The 26,133-nt window shown below is 39.1% G+C and overlaps 1 protein-coding gene across 1 annotated transcript; it reads right to left on the bottom strand.

The window, feature by feature from the left end:
- Positions 1-209: 209 nt before the first annotated feature.
- On the bottom strand, positions 210-14,908 carry LOC134536432 (uncharacterized). The gene is made up of 6 exons (XM_063376147.1): positions 14,473-14,908; positions 12,804-14,146; positions 4,926-5,637; positions 4,597-4,686; positions 3,091-3,318; positions 210-679 (listed from the first exon to the last, which is right to left on the bottom strand). The coding sequence occupies exons 1-6, from the start codon at positions 14,633-14,635 to the stop codon at positions 210-212; spliced, it is 3,006 nt and encodes a 1,001-aa protein (XP_063232217.1). The 5' UTR covers positions 14,636-14,908.
- Between the last annotated feature and the right edge of the window lie 11,225 nt (positions 14,909-26,133).

Here is a 26,133-nt window from a genome sequence, read left to right as displayed (position 1 = left end):
CCGTTTCCGGTCGCCCGCTCCGACCTTAGCGGCAGTACTCATCGCACCAGCGAGGAAGATGTTTGCATGGACTAAACGGTCAAACGCATTCTGCATTTGACGCACCCGTGCCCCAATCTCGCGCGCAGCTCCGCTGGTGACTCACTCGCGGTCGGAGCAGATTCCGTACAGTTCCGCCACAAGACGATTCACTTCCAGTGCCTCACTACTCAGCGCAGATGGGGTCTTCTCCAACTTTCTATGCTTTGCCTGTTCCTGGGCAGGAGATGTTTCTGGGGCGTGCAAGGGCTCTGAACCATCTGCACTACAGGGGGGTTTTCCCCGGAGGGGCCTGGCAGAGCATCTGTGGCCTGTCCCTGGGCCGACTCCTTGTGCAAGCCCTTTTCCATTTCTGCATCTCGCTCCGATTCTTTGGGTTGCCTCTTTCCATGGCTGTTTACCCACCGGCACCATCTTCCTCCGTGAGACCTATTTGGTTGCTCCGAGTCCTCACTGCCTGCTGACGTCTCGACTTCCGATTGGGTAGGGGGGCGAGCCGGAGCTTTTGTGTGCTCCTTCCCTCGTGTCAGTTGGTGGTCTTTGAGCATCCGCTTGCTTGAACTAGGCTTACGGAAGACCATGCGCTTCTCGTCAGGGTTCATCCGGTCCCGGGAGTATGCAGAGGTGGACAGGTCCACCTCTGCGCATGCGCCTATCCCCTGTCTCTCCTTCGCTGTGACAGGGAGTCCTATATTGGAGTTCTGGCAGAGACTGCTCGGCTTATACCCGCCTTCGTTTACATGTTTTGACATGTTTTCCGGAACATGTCCGGCCGGCTTTCCGCACCTCCTCCCTCCCTGTACCTGCACCTAGAAGGTAGAATCAGGGAACAGCTGATAGACGTGTTAGAATAGGCCTATCAAAGCTTCGACACAAACTTGTTGCCTATCTCAAGGATCCGTGTTGCTTGAAAGCACGCCCCTCCACCTGTCCGGCTGACGCCAGACAGGTTTCTCAGGTACACGAGGGCAATCTAGTTTGCCCACGTACACTTACAGGTTCTTTACACTGTTGGTCTTGTCTTTTAAGTAATACGCGTATGGACCGGGGCGCCACCCGCATTAACCCGGTTAGGGGTGGTGAACTACGCCACCCCAGGTCGTGAGATTCACGGGCACCCACCACCGGCTGAGGCTCAATTCAATAGGATCAGGCTGTGGCCGATGCTGCACCATTGTGCTGGCCGAGATTGTTCCCAATTGCTTCCGCCGGAACGTAGGCAAGTGTACTGGTCTCAACCACATCTTCCACAGCCTCGTCGGAGGTGGTCCTCCCACCATCCGAAAATGTCTTGACTACAGTGTTTCTTAGACATCTAGGGAGGATTCCCCGTTCAACCTTTGGGCTGGAACGGGGGTCGTCCCGTGCAATCATTGGTACCAATCCAGGGTTAACATCCCTTCCTCTGGACCCCCTGTACCTATGCAACCGTGCTATCGCCAGCAGGAGGCGAGTCACCCCGCCCACTGCAGCTGGGTCAGTCATCCGGGGGTCTCGGCGTCAGCAGCATTTCTGCGGCACTCAGCCGGCAGTCCACTTTACGGGCAAATGCTCCTACTAGGGACGCTGTGCTCTTTTGTAGGAGCATTTGTGGCAGTGTCATTTCACCTTCCAGGAGCCCAACCTGGAAGCGTAGTTGTTCCCGCAGGTCCTCCATCTTCCCACAGTTGGTCAGAACATGGTGTACATCATCGTTCACATGACAATACAAGCAGAGTGGTGTATCCACCAATCCAAACCGGTGTAAGCTCGCCCTGAAGTTCCCATGACCCGTTAGGATCTGCGCAAGCGCATGGGAAACCTTGAGGAACCCAGCCCGCACGCGACTTCGCACAGATGGTAGCACCGCGTAGGTGTGCCGCCCTCTCTCCGATGTGTCCCATCTGAACTGCCACGCCGCAAGACTGTGCTCCTGCACTAGATGTACTCATGCATCGGTCATCTTCTTTAGGATCCTGAGGCGGGTTAACGCCACACGCTCCAACACTTCAATATCCAGGGGAGCCACCCCAGCCAGAACCGGCAAAGCCTCACTAGCCACAGTGTCGTACACCTTGGTTACCGCTAAGAGGGCCGCTCTTTGAGCCGAGAGCAACTTCCTCTACACGTGAGCCTGGGTAGCCCGCTGTGACCACACTACAGCCCCATACGTCACAACTGGGAGGAAAACACTACGGTACAACACCATCATTGTTCGGAAGGCCAAACCTCCCTCACTAGGTGACAGTTTCCTCAGCTTGTGGAACACCTCCGTCGCTTTCTGAGTTACATAGGTTACATGCGGGATGTACGTTAGACGTTCATCCAACAGGACCCCCAAGTACTTGATCGTCGTCACGAAATCCAGCCTGTTGCCAGCAAGCCGGATTCGCGGGTAGTGCGGCCATTTCCCCTTGAATTTACCTCTCAGCATCATGCACTTGGTTTTGGCAACCGAGAATCGCAACTTTGCAGCTGCTCCCCAATCCTCGATTGCCTGCATGGCTGTGCAGGCCTTTATTTCCAGTTCAGCTCTGGACTCGCCAGGAATTAGGACGAGACCATCATCCGCATACCCGAAGGCTTGGCAACCAGGGGGCAGCGGTATCCTGAGAAATCCATCAAACAGGATATTCCAGAGCAGGGGACCCAGGACAGAGCCCTGGGGGCACCCCTTGGTAAGCAACTTTTCGACGTCACAGGTGTTAAGCCTGAGTACTCCTTTTCTGTTATCAAAGTAGTGCGCCAGCAGCCGATGTAGGTTTGCCGGGCATGCAACTTCTCGAAGCCTCTCCAGAATTCCAGGCTACCATGCTGAGTCAAATGCACCCGATATATCGAGGTACACACCTACCAGGTATTTACTGTGACACGCTCCCACACAAGATGTAACATCGTAGAGAGCGTTATCAGTACCCAGTCCTTGGCGGAACCCGTACTGGCGGACGTTAATGCCTTCAACAATGTCCAAGAAGCCGGTTAGCCTGCCACTGATTAACTTCTCCAGCACTTTTCCAAGTACCGGAAGGAGCTCCAGCGGCCGATACGAAATGGCTTCTGCCTGATCTTTGCCTCCACCTTTGTACAGGACCCGAATATCTCCAACTTTCCAGCAATCCGGGAACTGCCCATCAGCTAGGCACTTGTTTGCCAGATCAAGCAGGGGCGGAAGTAGCTGAGTACTGGCCCGCTTCAGGATCTCGGCTGTGATTCCATCGATTCCTGGGGCCTTCCTGTTCTTTTGACTCCACAGTGCGGCCCTCAACTCGTCCATATCAAAGTCGGCCGTGTCAGCTGCACCTGTGGGGAGGCGACAAGTTTCCCTAACAGGAACATGCAGAGGGAGATCCTCCCTAGGATCATCATCTGGCAGGAGCTCCTGCAAAAGTCCAACCGAGCTAGTGAGTACATCCAGGTCCACTGTCTCACTCTGACGCAAGCTGCAGAGATGCGTAGCTGTACGTTGTTTACCAGCCGCTAATTTATAGACCAGTCCCCAGGGCTCTGCGTTCCCGGTATCCTCCACGAAATGGCGCCACCAGTCGAGTCGGGTGGTCCTCACCAAGTTCTTATAGCGACGCATACGGGTGTTGTACACCGCCCGTGCTCGCTCCCTAGCAGGCTCACACATACGCTTCATGGCATTCCGCTCGCGAACGAGTGATAGCCGGAGGTCCTCCAACTCGTCCGTCCACCACTGACTGGAGGCCCGGGAGTACGTTCGTTTTCGCAAAACCGCCTTGGTCGTGTCCTGGATAACATCAGTCAACGCCTGAGCCCGCCGATGCACCGATCCACAACCCAAGTCAGCTTCACGCGTGCGAAACTTTTGACGCAGGACGTTGTCAATACGTCGCCAGTTTGTGCCCTTGTGGATGTATCGGGACCTGGGGACGGTACGCACCTCCGCCTCTTGGCCAGGTTCCCCGAGCGTCAGTTTGAACCCGATCTGTCTGTGGTCACTGGAGGAGTCCTGCGACACTACCCAGTCCGTTATCTTACCCCGTCCGTGACGGGTGCTAAGCGTCACATCAAGGGTTGATTCAGTTCCGTGCGCGTTGGAGACATACGTTTGCAAATGCCCTGGATCATTCTGAACGTATAGCTCGTGGGCAAGGAGAAACTGGGTGACTATAACCCCCTTCTCATTTGTAGTGGGGGAGTGCCAAAGTTCAGCCTTCGCATTCACATCTGCACACAGAACAACCCAGCGGCCGCGCAGAGCCCGGAGGATGCGTTCCCACTGGGCTAGATGTTGACCGACCTCGTCAGATGGCCTAAAATATGACGAGACCACGAAGACTGTGTTATGGCACTCGTCTCTCTATTGCACCACCATGTGGTGTGGGGTGGAGAGCCCCACACACACCATCATGTCCAACCTGTCGTTGCGCACGACCACAGCAACCTGAGGATGTTCACCCAGGAAGTCCTTTCGGCCACTTATTCCAGGGAGCTACCGTGGACTGAGTACGGCTCTTGGAGTAGCAGCACATCTGGATTTTGCTGTCTACAGTATGCCTCCAGTTCGGCCGTGACCACAGACGACCTCTGCATATTGAGCTGGGCACAACTAACCATAATCAATACGAGAGGCCTCCATCGTTATCGCGTTGGCCAAGACAGGGCAGTCCCGCGAGGAGGCCGCATGATCGTGCTCCTTTGCACCTGCCCGCACGCAATTGGCACACCTCTCCTGGGTACCCTTGGGGCACTCAGTCGTGGTGTGCCCTTCAGTGTTGCATCTTCCGCACTGCGCCTTCATCTTGCAGGCCGCAGAGTGGTGCCCAAACCTCTGGCAGTTGTAACATCTTAGGGGATTCAGATAATCAACGACCTTGTAGGAGGTGTACCCTAGGAACACTCTGCGCGCGTCCAGCATCGCGCGGCGAGCCTTGGGGGAGCACTGCTTCCCATCTGGCGCTTGATCCTCAGATCTTTACAAAATTCTGCCTGTGGGATGGTCTTCTCTAGGAAATTCTTCCCATGGATGTGTTTGCCAATCTCGGGGGTGGCCATGTCTCGGGGCACGTCGTACAGCAGCACCTCTGGCATGAGGTGCTTGGGCTCGTGCACCCTGATCTTGTCTGCTTGCGCAGCAAGCTGCGTACGGAGGGCGATCATCGTGGCGTCATCGGCTGCCTCGACCACTATGCCCCCACGTGCCATGGCGCGCATCCCCTTGATTTTGATATCCTTCTCGACTTGGGCGAGTCCACTTTTAACGGCCTGCTGCGTGTCTTTGGACGGGGCAATCTCATCGACAGGGTACACAACCATTACTTTCCGCGCAGGCCTGATCTGCACGGGACCAGCCGCTGCCTGGACCTCAGTGGCCGGGCTGCCACTGGCCACACCAACGTACGACCGTTTCCGGTCGCCCGCTCCAACTTTGCCCGTAGCACTCACTGCACCGGCGAGAAGCAGATTCGCGTGTACAAGCCGGTCGATCGCATTCTGCCTTTGGCGGACCCTCGCCCCGATCTCGCGCGCGGCCCCACTGGTCACTCGCTCGCGGTCAGAGCAGATGCCATACAGCTCTGCCACAAGCTTATTAACTTCGAGTGCCTCAGAACTGAGTGCAGTCGGGGTCGTTTCCAATTTCCTGTTGTCCCTTTCCTGGGTGGGAGCCGTGTCAGGAACGTGCAAGGGCTCTGTGTCTTTGGCCTTACTGGGGGGATTTCCCTGGGTTCCATCTGCCTCTCCTTTTTCGATCTTCGTTTTTGCTCTTTCCACGGCCGCTCGACCAACTTCACCATTTGTTCACCGCGAGACCTACTTGGTCGTACCGAGTCGTCGCTATCAGCCGTTGTTTCGACATCCGATTCGGTTGGGGGGCGAGCCGGATCTTTCTTTCGCTCCCCCCCTCGTGCCAGGTGGCGGTCTTTAGGCATCCGCGTGCCGGTGCCAGGCTTGCGGAAGACCCCGCGCTCCTAGTCGGGGTCCAGCCGGTGCTGTGATTTTGCAGAGGTGGACAGGTCCACCTCTGCGCATGCGCCTATCTCAATTCTCTCCTTCGCCGTGACAGGGAGTCCTTGTAAGGAATTAGGGCGACTCAGTGCTGGCAGTAACTGGTCAACTTATTACCCGCCTACGTTACCATTCACTACCACGAGGAGGTGGAGAGAAGTCGCACGCAGTCTGTCTGTGCTTTGCAGCACAGGTGCACCTGTCGTTGCTCACCAGGCCGTAATCGTCTACACAACTGCGACTCTAACTGCAACAACAAGATGGTGGCTTTCTTCAGACTTCCGCAAACAGGAGATACCCCGAGAAAACCCGACATGTTTTGACAGACGGAAAGAATGTTTGGGCGATATGATTACCTGCAAGACACATGATTGAAGAATGCACAGATGAAACTGGTGATAGTGAGTCCAGCCTTACTTTCTAGCAAAAGTAATTAACTTTGTTTTATTGGATCTTAAAGAAAACAATTTACATACATAAGAATAATAATTTTATTAATTTGGTTTTTGATTACACAATGATAATTGTGTAATGATTTTGATTAAGGCCATTAGTTATATAGAAAAGGATGTACTGGAAAAGTGCATCACATATCAGACAAAAATTTCATCGTTTTAGTACAATGTATATGAAGTTTCAAAAGGCTTGTCAAATACAAAGAATAACATATAAATACAATTTAAAATAATAGTAAAATGTTTTTTTAAACACCTGAAAGTAATCAGCTAGTTTAATATCTACAGAGACAGAGTTTATGTCCAATAGAAAGTTCATAATCTGTGTGAGCTTAAAATGTATTATAATATGTATTGTAAACAATATACAATCACTAAGTTCTAGGCAACTGTTACTGCAGAGCCCTGATTAAGGACAAACAAAATTGTATCATTAAAATGTTTTAGTTTAATCTTGTCCGCTAACAACTTCCATTTTGTTACAAAATTTTAACCTGAAGAAATCGTTAAATCAGGAGGTCATAACACAGGTCATGTTACTGGAACTGTGGCTGAAAGAAAAATGCATAACAGGAAAATTGATTCCTTACATGACAATCTGGTAAACGTTGGCTACGGATCTCTCAAGCTTAGCCAGCACAGTAAAAATTAACTAAAGCAATTACTGCAAAAATAAATTATACTGTATATTTTTGGATGAACACAACTTCAATTTTTACTGCACAGTGGAAACCATGAGTAGGTGTTGAGAACTTCCACCAGGATAGGAGAACAATCACAGGAAGAAAGGAATAATGGATTGATATGATCTGGGGAGTTTTAAATATAATGGCAGGCCCCCTTGCCTACTGCCCGTTTTATTTACACATGCTATTTTTATGACAACACTTATTCTAGACTGTTTATAAATCACTTTATTTACTTGCACATAATGTAACAACAAAGCAATCTTTTAACTAGTTATCAATCACATGCAGTGTATTTAACAACTCAGATAGCCAAGGCTGTTACCCCATCACTACATGAACAACATGTTATTGTACTGAATTTAACTTGTAAAACAAATGCTTTGGCAACACTGCATTGAAGAGTGCTGCTTGAACATTATGTAAAATAGATTTAATTCTTAATTAGAACCAAAAGGTAATACTCTACACATTAAACAGTAAAATTTCTTTGACTGTCAATGTAAATAATAATGAGGTCAGAATGTGGAATTGCTGAATTAATTGATTATACTACATACAGTAAGTATTTAAAGAAAAATTTCTTTAATACCTTAGTAAAAAACAGTTATTGTGCTTAAAAATTATGAGCAACATATCTTCGAGGCCATTTTCACTGATATGATTTTGAAATAATTTAATCCCCTCTTCGCTTCATACCACTTGTCTTACATCTTAACGTGCAACATGCCTCTCTGTTGTGAGGAGGATATTTGCATTGCACGTTATACTACTATTGTCTGCTGTTTATCATCTAAGAACTAGCCCTGCAACATGCCTCTCTGTTGTGAGGAGGATATTTGCATTGCACGTTATATTACTATTGTTTGCTTTTCATTTTCTCACTACGAGCTTGCACTACCTATGCTAATGATTGGCCTTACTCTGCAAACGGTGGTGTCAATATGCATAACTTACAAATAAATTTGTACTGAACATTAACTAACCTCTGCAAAACTTAGTTTATTCTTTCTACATTGCTCAAAATATACCCATCTGTGACACATGTCACACATTATCTAATTTTTTTTGGTTTTCTATTACCCTGTTTACCACAGTAGAGGCATAAGTCTGACATCTCCCGATTCCCCCAACAAGGCAGTAGCAATCATATTAGGCTTGCAAAAAACCCAAAAAATTGTTAAGTATGGTATCATCAAAATTTCCTACCAGCATGTCTAGGTGCCAAAGCTCATGTGTTTGTAAATTTGCCACAAGCAAGCACCAATGCACCCTACGGACACTGTAAGGCATAATCAATAGCAGTTTTGTTATGCAGATGATGGAGTTTCGTAGTAAACAAAGAATATAAAGAATCTGGTTTTTTACCCAATACAATATTTGCCACGTAATTTGGTATGTAAGCAATCTGATTATATAAAACCTGATCTGTTTTATAACACTCAAGGAAGAGTGCAATGACTCCATATACTGCACCTTGTGTAAGTTTTCGTTCTTCAAACAGACTATAGTAGTCATTGCCACGTACTAATACCACAAAACCACAAATATCCTTAAATATGGACACAACTATTTTACTGTCAGGGTCCAATCAGGGTACAATGTTGGTTTTGGACATTGTAGGTTATAAAACACTTTGTTTCTGTGCTGAGAATGATAGAATTAATGTTTGCACCTGACTCTAGCTGCTTACCATACGAAACAAAACTGCCAAGCCTGTCAGCAGGTATGTAACTAATCTTTGTGATACCAGCTTCATCTAGCATTAATGAAACACAAGCATCAATTGCTCCACCGGAGAGCCACTCTTTGCCGAACAAGGTTTTATAATCATCCTCCATGAATGTCATCACCATACAATCCTATAGCTGTTCGCATACAGTCCATGTATTTAAGTGATTCCACGTCTAGGTTGCACACGAAACTGTAATCAAATTCTTTAGTTTGATTTACGGCTGAATGCCCTACTTTTTTTTACAGAGGATGTTCAAAGTATGTACTCTGTTTCTTCACTATTTTTTACCAAACCTCTGAATCCCTTATGCTGTCTGGATCATCTACGTCACAACCATCCTTTTTGGGAGCTGTTAGTGACAAGTTTTGGTTTACGTTTTCGTTTCCTGTTTAATCTTTGAGAATACTTTTGGAATTCCATTCCGTAACAATTTGCACACAACCTGAATGTGCTCGCCAACTGCTCTAATGAAACACCCTACTTTCAAATGTGTGAGCCCATTTAACATTAACATTAACATTACTTTTAATTTGGAAAAACCAGTTCTCAATGTTGGCATTGATGAAGCGTTGGGAACACCCTGGGACTATTTGAGATCACAAGGGTGTTAGTGGCATGTAGTTGTTGTTTAGATCTTTTGCAAAAAAAGGGTTGTAGAATTCATTTTTTTCCTGAATAGATTTAGACCCCATATCATTAATTTCCAAAACATGATTATATATATATATATCCCTAAAATCTAAAAAAAACGATCTTCTTTGGCAGAGTTGTCCGGTGTTATTCAAATTGTCATCGTTACATCTTTGATTCACATTTTTGATGTCCAACTCCTGTGCAAGCCCTTTCACAGAAACATTTTGAGATATTTTAACTAGTTCATCTAAGCAGTTACTTACTTTGGGTGTCTTGTGAGCACAGTTACAAAGAGGCGGAAACATTCTTTTTGCTAATGTAGTGAATTTGCAACAATTAGCATGCACATTCCCTTTAATGGAAATTGTTTTGCCTCCCGGGAAACATCAAGTCTCCTGGACATAATTGGAATGAAGTGACTGCAGCATATGTGTAAAGTCACAATCGAGCCCAAACCAACATCATTTTCTGTGCAGATTACTGTATACATTACTTTTAAATAATTTAAAATAGTCATTTCATTACAAGCTAAAATTACTGCCTTTATCAAGGCAAAACTGAAATCTGTAACAACTTTACTAACAAGAGGCCACTTAGTAATTGTTTTCTGCACACTATGCTTATCTTTAAGTAATTTGAAAGAGCAGCTGGAGAGTGACTGGCAGAGATGAACTCAACAAAAGGTAATATGGTGCCACAAATATTTACAACTCCTGCATAATAATAAATGCACGAGTCTGCATCTGTAGAATTTCTGACTACGGAGCCAGTTGCATCTAAGTGTAAAACAATAACATCTTCGTGGTATTGCTTACAAATATCAAATTGATCCTTTGAAAACATCAGAACTCCTAATGGCAAAGAGAGTTCTTGTATGTATTTCTGGTCACAGCCGTAGTCTCGTAAAAATTGCTCCACCACATCCTGGAAATCATCCCTATCTAAATCATATTTTGCGAGGCCTTCGCATCTGATTTTCTTAAAAACATTTAAACTTTTAACATTTTGCATGTTTCCCTTGTGAAATATGTTATCATCCATTTCTTTTACTGTGCTATACCAGAAAGTTGTGGTCGCTAACACTTAGTTTTTCTTGCCACTCACTTTGATCTGAACTCCGAACCTGCCATGTCTTTGTGGATGTGAGTGGTATGTTGTTTTTTACCTCTGACATGAAAAATGTAGGTACCTTGAACAGGGTTTGTAAATGTCAAACCTGTACATATTTTGACAACCTGGATCTTGACAATGAGCATAATCTACTGCATTCCATTTTTTTCCTAATCTGAAATCCGCTGAACTTGTAAACACACTTGTTTTCAGATCATTCAGCAATGCTTTCTTAAGGGAGCAATGCATTCTACTTTTATATAAAAATGACAGTTGAACATTTGGTCTAAGGTTTGGTAGGTCAGAATTTGTGATTATACACTTTCCAAATTTAACTGGGTAATATTTAATAGGCCTACTGTTTTTTCTAATTTTAATATCAACTGATATCTCCTTACTTCCTGAAGTTAATTCACAATGAAAATCCTGAACGACCTTTTCAGAAACATTAGGTTCATCTGCAACTGGGACCTCAAGGCATGGTGTGTTAGCAATATTGCAGCTGTTACTTACTACATTATTACTATTGGAATCATTACAATTGAGGTAGCACTGAACTGAACATAGATAGGTATGTTCATATCCTGCAAGCAAAACCCATTTCCATAAGTATGATTAGCCTCTTGGTATACTTCCTGTTCACAAGAAGAGTTCTGCCACCCTCTGTTCCTTCTACCTGGCCAAAACACCAAGGAGGCACAGAAGTCAACAGTGAAAGCATGGGAACGGTCTCAATGGTGCCTTGTTAGACGTGTAGTAAAATCATGAGAACCTTGAGCCGACTGGGGAGGCCATATTACACAGAATAAAATAGTTAAATATTAACTAGTCATAAAATTAATACAGACAGTGGTTTTAGTTAAATAAATACAACAATATAGTTTCTCTGTTCCTTATATTTTCCTTTCTTTTTTTTTTGGTTTAATTTAAATAATAACAATAACAAGGTTAATATCAAATGATGAGTATACAGTCATAGTGATAGTTAAAATAAATGTTAGGTAAGGGGTCCCTTTAGATACTTAACTTAAACACATTGATTTTGATGGTATGTTATGAATAACATAGGTTGAGTCAAAAAAAATTAATTAATCCAAACAATGCCGAAAATGCTAGGTTAAAATTTTCTCTTTAGATACGTGGTGGCTCATGGTTGCTCTTCTGCATGCAGTAAGTAACAAAAAAGAATCTTTCCTGATTAGACGAGCTGCAGCAGGCACTGAGGAGCACCCTGACTCAGGTGACGAAGAAGTTGTGTGTCACGAAGTAATTGCGCCCATGGCCACCCACGCCTTCCACACACAAACTGTACATAAATGTATTACAAAATAAGATAACTGAACAAAATATAATTTCCACATATTCTCGAAATAATATGCAATTTTACTCACCACTTGCGGTGTTTGGAGAAGGAGTTTAAGACATTTATTACAACAGATTAATAAACGGCCGAAGCTTGGAACCGTTACATTATGGCTGACATGCTTCAAAAGAAAGAAGTATTCTTTTGTGCAACTGAAGAAGACCATAGAGTTGAGACATGAAAGACTGCACAAGAAAAACAAATAGATTTACACTATAGTGCAGTTTCTCAAATCAACATTATGGACAAAAGTAAAATCATTTTGTTGTAAGACAAATATAGGAATTTTAGCACACAAACTTGTCCTTTTATATATATAAATTGAGGCGCTGGGTGCAGTAACAGCTTAAGTCAGAAATAATAGTTTTGAGTAAAATAGGCTCAAAGATTTGAAACATTGTAGAATGAAACAAACAAACATTACAACCATCCAAATTCTTGTGGGCATTCCAGGTATTATATCTTATCTCCCTCCAGCATAATTGCAGTTTTTAATTTAAGTAATAATTTATTATAATTAAATAAAAGACAGGTAAGTTAAGTCTTTATTGCATATAACACTAAATACTTGCATTATGTGTGTGTCATTTTGCTAATAATTAATTAAAATAAGAACATTTAAATGGTCATAAACATTGTTGTAACATCTACATAAATATTTTATGTAATAAATCCATAACATACAAATGATATAATATATGGGTTTTAGAATGAAAAACAAAAAAAAAATTTTTGAGATTGGGTTTTTGCACTGATTAAATATATCGTAGCTAAATAACATATAAACTAGCTGTTCTTATATATTAGTGATGAATGTCAAACATCATTCTCACTTTCACAATTTTTTCACTTTCACTTCCTATGTCTTCTTCCGGCACAGTCGTGTACTCTAGTAGACCTTTGAGGCTTTCAGCATTTTCTGGTTTCAAGAATTTCAAGAGAGAAAGAACATCATTTTTCTTGGACTCCTTCAAACCAGGGCGTGCCGGTTTTTTGAGGTAAAGCTCTTCTTTTGACTTCATACCAAAACCGACTGAGAAAATGAACGGCTCAAAAATAGCATTGTAGGAAGCCGATACTGCCAGTGCCCCTGTAGTAGGAAAGGTAAGGATCACATACTTCTGTATTGAAAATTTGCTACGTTTTGATTTCGGAACTTTGTGAAACAAAGGCTCTAACGCTGTCGACCAGTCTTCAACAAGATGTGCAGCCATGAGAACCTGAAAAGGTGACGGGCTATTTCGAGCAGACTTTATGATCGTTAGATAATCCTCTACTGTTTCAATACTTTCCAGTCTCTTTAAAAGTGTGCCATAAAGTCCAAAATTCCGATCGCACTGGCAATACGAGTGTCCGCGTACAGGAAACATGTGAGTTACTTTCACTTTGGTTATTTGGGACAACCAAGAACAAAATCTCAAAACAGTAATATTTTTATTCTGGCCTCCTGCAGCATCCGATAAAAATATTATATTCTTAATATTTTTGTAAGATTTCATTTTTTCACAGGTGAAGTGGTAGACAAAGCTACAAACTGAGTTGGCATTTTTCTTTGCGTCACACTCTGGAAAACAATAAAAGGTACTGGCTGAATCATTATGGCAGTGAACGTTGAACACATTCAACCACAATAACCTTTTGTAGAATTGGGATGTAACATTAAGTTTAGGGATTGGTAGATTTTGTCCATAGTCAAACTCTATTACTAATGTGTCATCTTGCATTGTATTGCTTTTTACTTTTGCTAAGTACTCTTGTTTTAAGGTTTTGTATTTTTCAACCTTGGCTAAATGTAACCTATATGTGGTTTTACGCGGATCATTCGGATTAATATCCAACAGAGTTTTAGATTCAGTACAAAAGTCATACACGTCGGTCCTTGGCTGTCTAAAACAATATGGACTATTTTCTCTGAAGTATCTGTGATATGTGGAGTATTTCATAGTAAGTGTCTTACCTGTACTATCAAAATAGTATTGCTGGAAGGCAATTAACATTTTCTTCACATTTAAATCAGGATTCTCAAAATACTTGCGTTCTGTGTGGCCCCTGCTATAATGTGATTGCTTGCTTGGAAATTTGGCCCAATGTTCTTCTACTTTAGTCCACACATCACGAGATAATTTGTTTGGACATTCAGTATGCTTTCCTCTATTTTCCTTAAATACCGGATTCCCTGTTGAAAATAAAGCACAGATTTTGTTGACATTGCACATCAGCCAATGCACACTTCATTCAAAAGGAAACTGCTATATAAATATTTTGTTTTCATTATATTTTAAGAAACTAGAACAATACTGTCCAAAATTTTTAATGTGAAATGATGTAAACACTCACCTACAATACTAATAATTTTTGAATAATATTTCCAAAAAAATAACAATACTAGCTATGTCACTAAGCAAATTATTTACTCTTTGCGGAAATCTTCCATATCGCACAATAACTAAACATATAAAAAATAATTTAAAATGCACAAGGATTAAAAAAACAACCACCTACCTGAAGAACAAGCACGTAGAACAGTTTTCATTCGTGATTCGGACACCTGTAGCACTTTAAGAACAAAAGCTTTGCAGACATCTTTCCTATCAATGCCATTTTGTAGGTGATACCGCCATGAATACCCTCTGTTCTTTCCAATGGGATTACTCTTCTTTAACATTATTTCTTTTTTCTCAATGCAACCATAAAGATAAGTATCTTGAACTATTTTGTCTCCTAGTTTCCAAAACGAACTAAACAACCATTCTTGCTGTTCATCTGGGAATAACGAAAAACACTTTTTCCTACAGCATTCATTGATAAATTTGAAAAATTTTTTAGGAACTGTCTTACCAGAACAACCCTTGTAGCTATCCCCACTGTTTCGTTTGACTTTATTTTCCACACGTCGCCAAGAGTCTCTATGAAGCAATCTCTTCTTTCCTTTGTTTCTTATTTTTACACTTCCATATTTTCACTCTCACTCTCACTTGTCTCCATGTTAATAACGTCCAATTTTCAAAACAAATATACCCTTAACACATACGTAGCAGTATTACAATAAAGGTATTAGGCCTATACCAATAACGAGCCTGCGTTCGACAAAATGGGTCGAGACACATGTTGTTTTCTCGGGTGTGTTAGCCGTTCGCCGGAAGAACGACTTAGTGCGCAGCGAAACATTCTTCATTCTCCTGCCATCTGTATATTCTGGAGCGAACTAATATTTATGTGCCACATAGAGGACATATCTAGGATTGCAAATATGCATTGGCCGGAAAAACGACTTAAGTTGGTTTAAGCTGTTATTGCACCCAGCGCCTCAATTATGCTGAACATGTAAGTTACAAAATAATTTACAAATTCAAGAATAATAAAAAAAACTGTGACTCCCAGTTTGCTATACAAAATAAAATAAAAACAATAACTATAAAATAGATAAAGTGAGTATACGCATTATTAATTTTTGCAATGTCAGTGTCTACAGCAAATTCAACATTAATTAAATTATATGGTTTTTCAAATACTAATTGTTCAACTTCCTGAGACGAATTTTGAAATGTCATGGCTATATCAATGTCTGGCCCAGGTTTACTAGCTGGAACGCTTTCGTAACAACTACCAACATAAGACACCTGAACAGAATGCAATGGTATTGCTATTCCTAACATGCTTGAATCATTGAAATGCTTTTTTTAATTTGACATTGAAGCTCATTATTAGCATAAGTTTTGGAAACATCAGTGTTGTTGCCAGTAACAAAAGATAAACTTTTGGAGATTTGTTTATTGACACCCTTCTGTGCATGATTAGTGGCCAAATCATTATTTGCCAATGCTACATCATCACTGTTGATGTGGCATGTCACACTAGTCTTCTTCCAAATATTTTTAACGCTTTCATGTACAGTACTTGTGTTTTTTTTCCACCGCCGATACAAAGTAAGCACATTTTTTTGGTGCTGGGAATACAGTGTTCTTTACAAATAACTCCCCAAAAAGACTTACTAGAGCAAGGAGCACTGCCAACATCCAAGAGAGAAGATGAGTTATTAGCTATCAAAGAAGCTATGATTTCGGAACTATTTACTTTCTATGATTTTTTTGTCGAGAATATTCAAAAAAATGTTTCATACATTTTCCCAGTTCCGATACCATCTTATTTATTTATTTATTTATTTGTAATTGTAGCTGTAACATGCCAACCAACAGGACAAAGCCTTTAATGGTTGGCACACATTTAGATACATTTACAGTCACAATAATAAACATAAATGAAAAACACAAAACAATACAATATAATACATATAAAAACAAAACACACATAACGAAAGACAATAAAACAAAAATAAAACGTTACAATTTAGACAATACAGAACTAAAACACATATGATCATTAGGATCTAAGGAAAATAATTAGTCTTTATCAAATTTATTAAAATTGGTTATTAGCCTAAAGATAATATCATTATTTCTGTTAACTGTACATAAAGTGGAAGTTAAACGACTGTTAAAAGGAGGTACTCTTAAACCGGTGTTGTCAAGTATATATTTACAGTTTAATTTGTTAGTATAACATTTTTTAATAAAAATAAAGTCAAGTAATTCTCTTCGACTTGAGAGAGATATCATATTGGGTAGAGAAAGTTGTTTCTGAATAATAATATTTATTAATTTATTCTGTATATTTTCAATTTTCATATTATCGCACATATTGATGTTGTTCCAAATTACTGAGCAGTATTCTAGTTTTGACCTAATTAATGCTAAATAAAGTGAGAGGATAGAATCAGTTTTGGTAGCATAACATGTGACATATTTAATTAAAGCTAATGTTCTTCGGGAACTAGAAATTAAATGTTGAACATGTTGGTGAAAGAACAATTTAGAATCTAGAATGATATCTAAATCTTTGAGAGAAGAGGATTTCTGAATTAAGGTGTTGCCCAATTTATAATCGTATTTGATAGGAAGGTATTTTCTGGTAAAGGATATTAATTTTGTTTTGCCTTTGTTGAGGGTCACAAGATTGGCTTTACACCAGTTATTAATTTCATTAATGTCAGTTTGTAATAATAAACAGTCATTAAAAGAGAAAATTTTTCTACTTATTTTTAAATCATCTGCGAATAGAGTGCCAGAAGAATGATTCAGAATGATTCAGAATTTGAGTAATGTCATCAATAAATATGTTAAAAAGTAAAAGAGACAAGGTACCACCTTGAGGAACTCCAGAACTAGCTATAAAATTTGAAGAATTGGAGTTGTTGATAGATACAAAAAAAGTTCGATTTTTAAGGTAGCTAGAAAACCAATTAACATAATTGTCACTAAGACCGAAATTATGTAACTTGCCTAATAGTAAAGAATGGTTTACAGTATCAAAAGCTTTAGCAAGATCAAAATAGCAGGCATCTACCTGACCCCTGCTAATGACTTCATTAAAAATAGGATTGAGGAAAGTAATTAGATTGGTGGCTGTGGTCATTCCTGATCTAAAGCCATGTTGATTACTAGATAAACGATTTGTTAGTTGGAAATTAGTGATTTTAAAAACTATTTTTTCAAAAATTTTAGAGAGACCATTTAATAGTGATATTGGTCTATAGTTAACCACATTTAATTTGCTACCGTTTTTATGAATTGGAATGACCTTTGCAATTTTCCATTTATTTGGAAAAACTTGGGTTCTTAAACTAGTATTAAATAAATGTTTTAATAGGGGTACTAATATATTTGAACAGCCTTTCAGAATAAAATTAGGAATCCCGTCGGGTCCTGTAGACATTGAGGGTTTTAGAGCCCTTATGCCCCAAAGCACAAGGCTGTCAGAAACAGAGGGAACAGATATTGTATCAAGGAATGAATTTAAGGTGGGAACTTGGTAATTGACATTAGAGGACACATAAACACTTGAAAAGTATTCAGCAAATACATTAGTCAACACCACTGGATCACTAGATACAACATCATTAACTTTTAACGAATGCTGTTCATGATAACTGTTTTTTTATTAATTTGACATAGCGCCAAAACTTCTTAGGGTTGTTCTTGATATTATTGTTATTGGTTCTGGTCCAATTTATTTTATCACGCTTGATAAGATATTTGGTTTGTTTTCGAAAGAATGAAAATTTAGTATAATAGTACATATTTTTGTTTCTTCTGTAAAGTTTGTGAAAATGTTTCTTGGATTTTAAAGCTTGAATTAAGTCTTTTGAAAACCAAACAGGGTATTTAGATGGTTTGCTAATGAAAACGGGGATGAATTCATTAATATTGTGACATATACAAGTAGTTAATTGATCAACAAGATAGTTAACATCAGTAGATTCATAGAAATTTGACCAAGATAGTCACCATTTATATAGGACCTAGAGACTCTAGTAGAACTGACCACATAAGGAATGCTGTCAGATATTATTTTTATAATTAAGGCAGGATGATATGGGTCTTCAGTGACAAGTGCTTCATTCGCATGAGATACTGAACATTGCGAGATGTTTTTGGATGATAGGATTGTATTATACTGAAAAAGACCAAGACTAGATATAAAGTTTATAAGATATTGTGCTTTAGTCTTGATGTGCGTGTGCACGATGTTGGTAGTTAGATTATTGGTCCAATCAACACCTGGGACGTTAAAATCTCCAAGTAGCACTAACTCATCTTGATAAGCAGCCAGTTTATCTTCTAAAGTCTCAAAATAAGATGAATAAACATTTGGTGATGTTTGGGGTGGTAAATATATAGTGCCAATTATAAAGGATTTATTCTGAGACATTTTAACTTTTAACCAAACAGATTCAATTCCGGGGTAGTCCAGGTGAAAAATAGGCTGAATAGAAGTGAATTTAAACTTATTGACTGCTATCAAAACACCGCCACCACGATCTTTAGAAGTCAGCAAGGCGTCTCTATCATTTCTGTAGATTGAGTATTGGTCTGTGAAGTAGTGGGAATTAATGCTAAGATTGTTGAACCAGGTTTCAGTTAGACAGATAAAATCATAATTAGAGATAATAATGTTTTCATAGAATTCTTTTGATTTAGTTCTTAGACCACGGACGTTTTGTTAAAAAATTTCCAATTCCTTTGAAATAGGATGCATGAAAACAAATTACGGTGCTCCTCCTGGCACCGGAGACAGGTTCGTTGCAGTGACACCAGCTGATAAGGGCTTAATGGGGATGACTGTCTTATCAGTGCTGACAGAATTATTTGATGTAGAGTCACTGGTAGCAATTTGTTCCGGGTGAAGTTTACCGTAGAAGGGACTGATTAAGCACCCACTCGGCCAGAATACTATGTTATTTATTCTATTAAAATCTTCAAGTACTACTATGTGAAACGAAGCGTAAGAATCAAATTTGGTTCTAAGTTTCACTACCTTAACATGTGAAAGATTGAGTTCATTAGTTATGTAGTCAACTATCTCGTTTGCTTGAACAGAAGGATCAAGACGAGTAACAAACAGTGCTTTGGTCTTATCGGAACAGGCTTGGCGACCGTTTTAAGGGTAGGAATATTCCTTATACCCACTTGCATCGGTGTTTTCTTTCTTTCCGGCTCACGCTTGGATTCTGTATTCACCTTCATTTTGGATTTTCGTGCATTTTGCACAACGGTGAAGCCGTCAGAGTCAGCATGTTGGTTGGTGTGGTTGTTTTTGGTGACATCACTTTTTTCTTGCTGCGTCGGAAGTAGGTCACTGGACGGACGCCCGTTACCCGAGACGCGCTGTGCTGCTACACGTTCAGTTTTCTTGTCGCTCGAAGACTTCATTAAAGCCTGACTATAAGTTATCTCACTTTTATTTATTACAAACAAACTTTCTTTTATTGAGACGAGTTCTTGTTTAATCACAGCCGTTTCAGAGCGGGAGTCAATAAGCAGACACTTAAGTTGAGCGTTTTCGTTTTGAAGAGCATCAACTTTATTGCAAAGCAGTTCAACCTTTTTAATTAAATCATCGAGTTTAAGAGCATCTGGCTTCATTATTTCCAGCTTGGTTATCTCCAACGTGGGTAGTTCCTGAGTTGCACTAGAACTGGAACCAGATTTCTTGGTTGGCGATCTAAACATTTCCGTGTTGACGACCTGCACTGATTTTAGAGAGAGGTTCATATTGGGGCAAAAAACCCCGGAAATCAGGTTGATCTAAGATGGACGAATTAATATTTAACACCAACAGACGATGTTAAACCAAAATAGATCGAGATAACCGACGGTAAACGAGGAGCACGCGCGCACACATCCGTCGGCTATGGACTCCCGGCCGCTACTTTTAAACAATATATTTATATGGGTCTTATAGTCAAAACCATAAAAAATATTTCGCAGCTTCACCAAAAGTTCCAGTTTTTTGTAACATGATTCATTTACCTCATCGAAACTTTTGTGTCTTGCATACAAAAAGTTAGCTAGCGCACATGCGCGGATACGAGAACCAGCTCTGCCTCCTATCCTAGCCCTCCAAGTATCCAAATCCACATGCATCGCTCAACAAAGTTTTAAATATTTAAAAAACTTTACTTACATTTATACTTAAGTCCAGATGATACGCATGAATACCTTACGATATCACTAAGTACAGTTGCTACAAGTTTATTTAATAAGTGATCTGTACTAAATTATGCATGTCTTCACAGATGAATAAAAATGAATAATAGAAGCACTTCCGGTTCCAGCAATTGGTACCACCTTGCCGTTGTTTTTTTGGCTTTCACTAGAAAATTTTCAGAAAAGTTTTGTTCATAGCAAACTCCTGACTGGTTGCATTTCATAACACACATGCTCTCTAATGTTTTGGTTGACATTTGTGATCTGAACTTGGTTTTATTTTTAGTAACAAGACCGAAAACACGCTCACATTCAACATTACTGTGGGGAATTGTCAATACCGATAACATTACCTTTGACAGTCTGTCAAACTTTTTATGGCCATCTACACCTACAATATTCTCTACACTACTCCACTTTACATCAACTGAATCTTCTTTCTTGAAGAGAGATGAAGTATTTTCCAGCTGAAGTAAAAACAACTGTTTTTGAAGTTCATTAACTGCAATGTCTCTTGTTTCATTATCATTAACTGGCAAAATGAATGGAAATCTTTTAGTGAAAAAAGTTACATCAGAAAACTTGGCATTTTCTATGTTTTCAATCACTGCAACTTCTGCTTTCTCCAGTACTTCATTTTTCAGAGGGAATTTAGTGATGATATAATCACATGCAGTTACAAAGTAGGTTCTTACTGCAGAAAAAAATATCTGTTTGTCAACTACCTGAGATGTCTTACTACCAATAACTAATTCAGAGTAGTAATGGGATTTTCGATACCTCAATACCTTCGATACTTGACGGTATCGCCAAGTATGGAGTATCGAAACTGTAAGTTCGATACATTTTTTCGATACCGGTATGCTTGTACATTTGTATTGAATTAAGGTTTTGGAGTCACCATCGTACAATATACAACTACAGTAGAACCTCAGTGATAAGTTCCCGTTTCATACATTTACCCGTGTCATATGCCGATTAATTTTGGTCCCGCCGAAAGTACTATATTTACAATGGTTTACTTTCCCGGAACATACACTAATAAAATCATTAATTTCCCGTTTCATACGTTTTTACGAAGTGGAAAAGTCCTAAAATTCACCAATTTTTTTGTTATATTCCTCCTAATAAACTACGTTTTAATGCTTTTATTTTAAAAAACGTTCATTGTTTACCTTTGCAAACGTAAGAAAATTACTTTATCGCACCATAGATATAGATAGAACTGCAGCCCCACCATTTTTACTGCCTAACATCACTGCTGCATTATCAGCAGAAAAAGCTACAAGATGCTCAATGGGTACATGTGAACGATCAAGTTCACTTTCAAGCAAACTACCAAAGTTCTTTCCTGTGGCATCACCTTGCAAAGCTGGCAAAGAAAGAAACTTTGAAACTATTTTTGTAGGGATGGGTTGAATAATGTTATGACAATAGGATAAAGTTAAGTATCAGAATCATTACTGCGATCCGTAGATACAGAAAAAGTAGTGGTGCACCGATATGACAGCAATAATCGGCAGATACCAATTATGTTACCGATTATAATGAACAAATTTTTTTAAGTGTAATAATGCACACAAAAATTTTTATTCCCATGTGAATTTAATAAAAAAGATTAGGTAAAATTGAGAATACAGTTATAATAACAATATAAAAATATATAAAATACACTATTAAATCATTGAAAAGTGTAAATTAAATTAACTTCTATTTATATTTGTTATTGTAAACAACTTGAACTATAGTCTAATAATTGTAATTTACAATGGGTAAGTTTTTGTTGCGGAAAACTAGCATTATTATCGACTATCACATAAGGTTGCATCGAGAAATTACAGTTTAACAATGTAAACATGTTGCTTTATTTTGTTCACTTGAGTTTATAGAAAAACTTTTCTACACTTCACTTTTTTTCTCCCTACTCGCCATCTCACTAAAATTATATAAAAATGACTCAAAACCAATTCTAGCACATGTGATTTTATTTATGTTGACTGAATATATAAAATTATAAATACTTTTTCACTTTTCACGTCACATACAAATAACACAACGGATAATGTTACCAAATACGCCCATAACGAGTTTGTAAAACGCAGTGATAAACTCTAGAAGGTATCGGGACCACGATTTTGAACCGCAACTACGACTCGAAAAGATTAATTGTCATATAATCCACTACAACTTCTTGTGGTATTTTGATTGCGTGCCATATATTTTACGTCTCTGGCTATAGGTAGTGTACAAGGCCACTAAACTAAAGACTAAACGTAAATAAACGTGTAGGAAAAATGTATTTTTTATTGTTCGAGGCAATGAGATTCACTAAACTTAACGAAATATCTGTAATCATTATATGACGGAGTTAGATGAATTTTGTAATATATACAAATATTACCTTACTTCGTCCTAAAATGTGTAACAAAATATTACACCTTAAAAACCTACTTAATTATGCCGGGACGTAGATAATTGGCAAAGTAATAGTTAAGATAATCGCCGATTACGATTCATCAGTGCACCACTAAGAAAAAGGCAAAGTTTGTAAAATACTTACAATGCACTTGCATAATGGCAGTAGATTTCGTTCTCCCACAGCCATACTTTTTTGCCTCATCCGACTTGAGGAATATTTTTTGGAACAATGCACCGGCGTGGTCTCCTACGCTCATTGGAAGGTTATGTTCAACTAAAACGAACGTAAACAAACATTCTACGCGTATTACATCACTGCCAGAAGTTTCACCAACAAAAAAGTTACTGATTTTTTTATTTCTTTCACCACTTTTCATATTTTCCACATGTTTCAAGAACTTCAGGTGATTAGTTATATCATTTTTGCCACTGTGAGCGATGTTCATATCACACCTGTATATTGAGCAAAATGCGAACTTCTGCGCTTTGTCCGACTTCAAAATACACGGAACACTTGAAAATACTACTTGTTTTTAGCACCAACGGACATTTTATCTGCAACTGCTGAACAGCAAACGTAAGAACACTGCGCCGAATGCAAACAACCAAATAGGTACTTATAAATCAAGCAAAGAAGAACACAAGACGCGAAAAATTCATGGCTGCTTCTTGGCTTTGTACCGTCCATTGAACAATACAACTTCCTTTATCAAGCCTACACATTGTGACACATTTCCTCCATTTTAGCAACCGACTGTCGAATCACGAACCGCCGTTCAGTTCGGCTACGTTCGTGCGATGTGTATAAATGTGGTACAGGTAGAATGACTACATATATCATACGCTAGTTAGTAATTGCTATGGTACCTAAAGCTTACGTTATTAAACCAGACACAATACTTCGGTTACAAGTACGATATGCGTACCATAAGTTTGTTACCACAAGCGCACAATTTATTGAAATCGCTAGTATGGCGCGGAAAATTGTTCAAGCTCAAAATGACATAAGAAAAATCCGTATAATATTAACAGCTCCCTTAAAACCGTAAAAATCAAGCACTTTCCGTACATTTTACGGAAGATCCGTAAAGGTTGGCATGTTTACAGTATGATAAATTGGGACACACATGGTGTTCTTTAAGGTTCAATGAAATGAAAAGTTGTAACCACAACATATAACTTATAAAAATATTTTAAGATTGAATAACAAAGAAGTTATTGCCTTCAATGTATGCTGAAGACTTTTGCAATAATTTATTAATACCTGAAGTGCCTTCCATGTATACCTATATGACAGGAATTTGTAATGATGAAATATCAATTATCAATAATATATCAAGGAATTTACAGTTTAATTATTAAAATTAAAAAAAAATAATTTAAACAAAAACTTCAATTTTATTGTTATAAATAATCTCATGTTATAATTCCTTAAAAGAACAATTTTTCTTATAGATTATTACTAGTTTGCCTGACATCTTCAATTGGAGCTGTTAAGTAACAATTTCTTTTGGCAGCAAAAATTGTCCATTCAAATATCTGGTAGCAATTTTTTTTTCATAGTGTTTTTGTAGTTATTAATCTAACCTAGCCTACACATTATGTTACTCATTGTTTCCCATAGGCCAGGACATCAGTAGATTTGCAAATTATTATGCAATAACATACACTGAAGGTTTAATTGTTACAATTTTTCCTCATGCGAAACTTTCATACAGTTATTGTGTACAGCTCTTAAAAATAATAAAAATAAATAAGCTCAATTTTTTTTACATTTCATAATTGAAGAGAGAAAAATTGAAATAAAAAAATTAGCGATAAGCACCTGTTTATGAAAAAAAATTTAACCTTCTTTGAATTTGACAAATTACAAATACAAGGTTGGTAAAGAATGTATTAAAAATGAAAATTGATATGTTCCCCATTAGAGACATGTTCTACATGGATGGAATTGTCCTGATGCTTACATGAGTCAGCTGTCCTACCCGATGGCACACAGTGTTTAACAATATCTACTAAATCAATAAGTAAATAAATAACTACTCACAGTTCATTTGTGATCTGTCGTAGCAGATCTGTTCATTGATGGCAACGACATCTTTCCTAATGAATTCATTATATCTAATATTATTGCCCTTTTCTCTAGGCACTTCCACAGTCGCGGGAAGGGGGAACCGTGCAAATAAGCACACTACTACTTCTTATCGTCAGAAATCGAAGGAGCCTCCTCAGAACTGTCCTGAGTTTTGATTGGGGTGTCCCCATCTGAAAGAAGAATTGCAAAATCAAAATTTTTTATTTTGTTAACTAGAATTAGTTATGAAATCCTTACATGGACAAAATGTAATTCAATGTACATCAAAGTTCTAATTAATAATAGTGTCAATATGAGTAATATAAATTCATTATATTAAACAGTGTATGTTATTAATGATATTACAAACACATACAAGAATGAATGTTAAGCTTTCTTGTTTGTGCACCACATTAGCGCTCTTGTAAAGGAAAACAAAATTGGTTGTTGCTATAATAATGTATTTGCATAGCAATGACAGATTTCATCATCAAATACAGTGGGCAAACTTACCAACAGATTTATCCCCACTAACAGAATGATCTTGTCGTGGAGATTGCCAGTTTGGCTTAACCGCTTTACATGGTTAAGTATCGCCTGCACACACTGGCCACTTACACAGCTTCCTTTTTTGTTCCTTAGGCCTGTTGTCAAAATAACAAAGGTACAAAATATTTAGCTCTATTTCTCATAAAACGCAACAATGCACATTTTTACCTGTTAAAAGATTCCAGGCTATTGTTTTACATTAAGTAATTTTTTTGTTTGTGTTTATAAAGAATACAATTATTTTATACTTGTAAAAAGTATATATTCATTGCAATATGTATTTCTTTGTGACAACAATTAATATTTTTTCATCTGCAATAATTGTTATTTATTGAATATCGTTTGAAAATTAACTTTGCACCAAATAACAAATGTTTCAAGTTGAAGAAATGAAAAAGTTAAGCATTGCATATACACATGCCCCAATATAAATCTATTTTAATTACCACTCAAACAATTCGTTTTAAATCAAATTAAGAGAAACATGAAATATCTCTAAGCCTGAGCCTTTGTAAATCAGCAAAAAATTACATTTAGTGGAAATATAATGTAATAATTCATTATTAGCTACAAATA

This window comes from Bacillus rossius, chromosome 11 (genome assembly GCF_032445375.1).
Source record: "Bacillus rossius redtenbacheri isolate Brsri chromosome 11, Brsri_v3, whole genome shotgun sequence".
NCBI classification, from domain to species: domain Eukaryota; kingdom Metazoa; phylum Arthropoda; class Insecta; order Phasmatodea; family Bacillidae; genus Bacillus; species Bacillus rossius.
This window is presented reverse-complemented; position numbering and strand designations above follow the sequence as displayed.

Coding starts and splice junctions, on each gene's coding strand:
- LOC134536432 (XM_063376147.1), bottom strand. CDS start 14,635: ATGTTAAAGAAGAGTAATCCCATTGGAAAGAACAGAGGGTATTCATGG. Junction 14,147..14,472: donor TCTACGTGCTTGTTCTTCAG/GTAGGTGGTTGT, acceptor TATTTTCAACAG/GGAATCCGGTATTTAAGGAA. Junction 5,638..12,803: donor AAAGTGAAAAAATTGTGAAA/GTGAGAATGATG, acceptor GCTCCCACCCAG/GAAAGGGACAACAGGAAATT.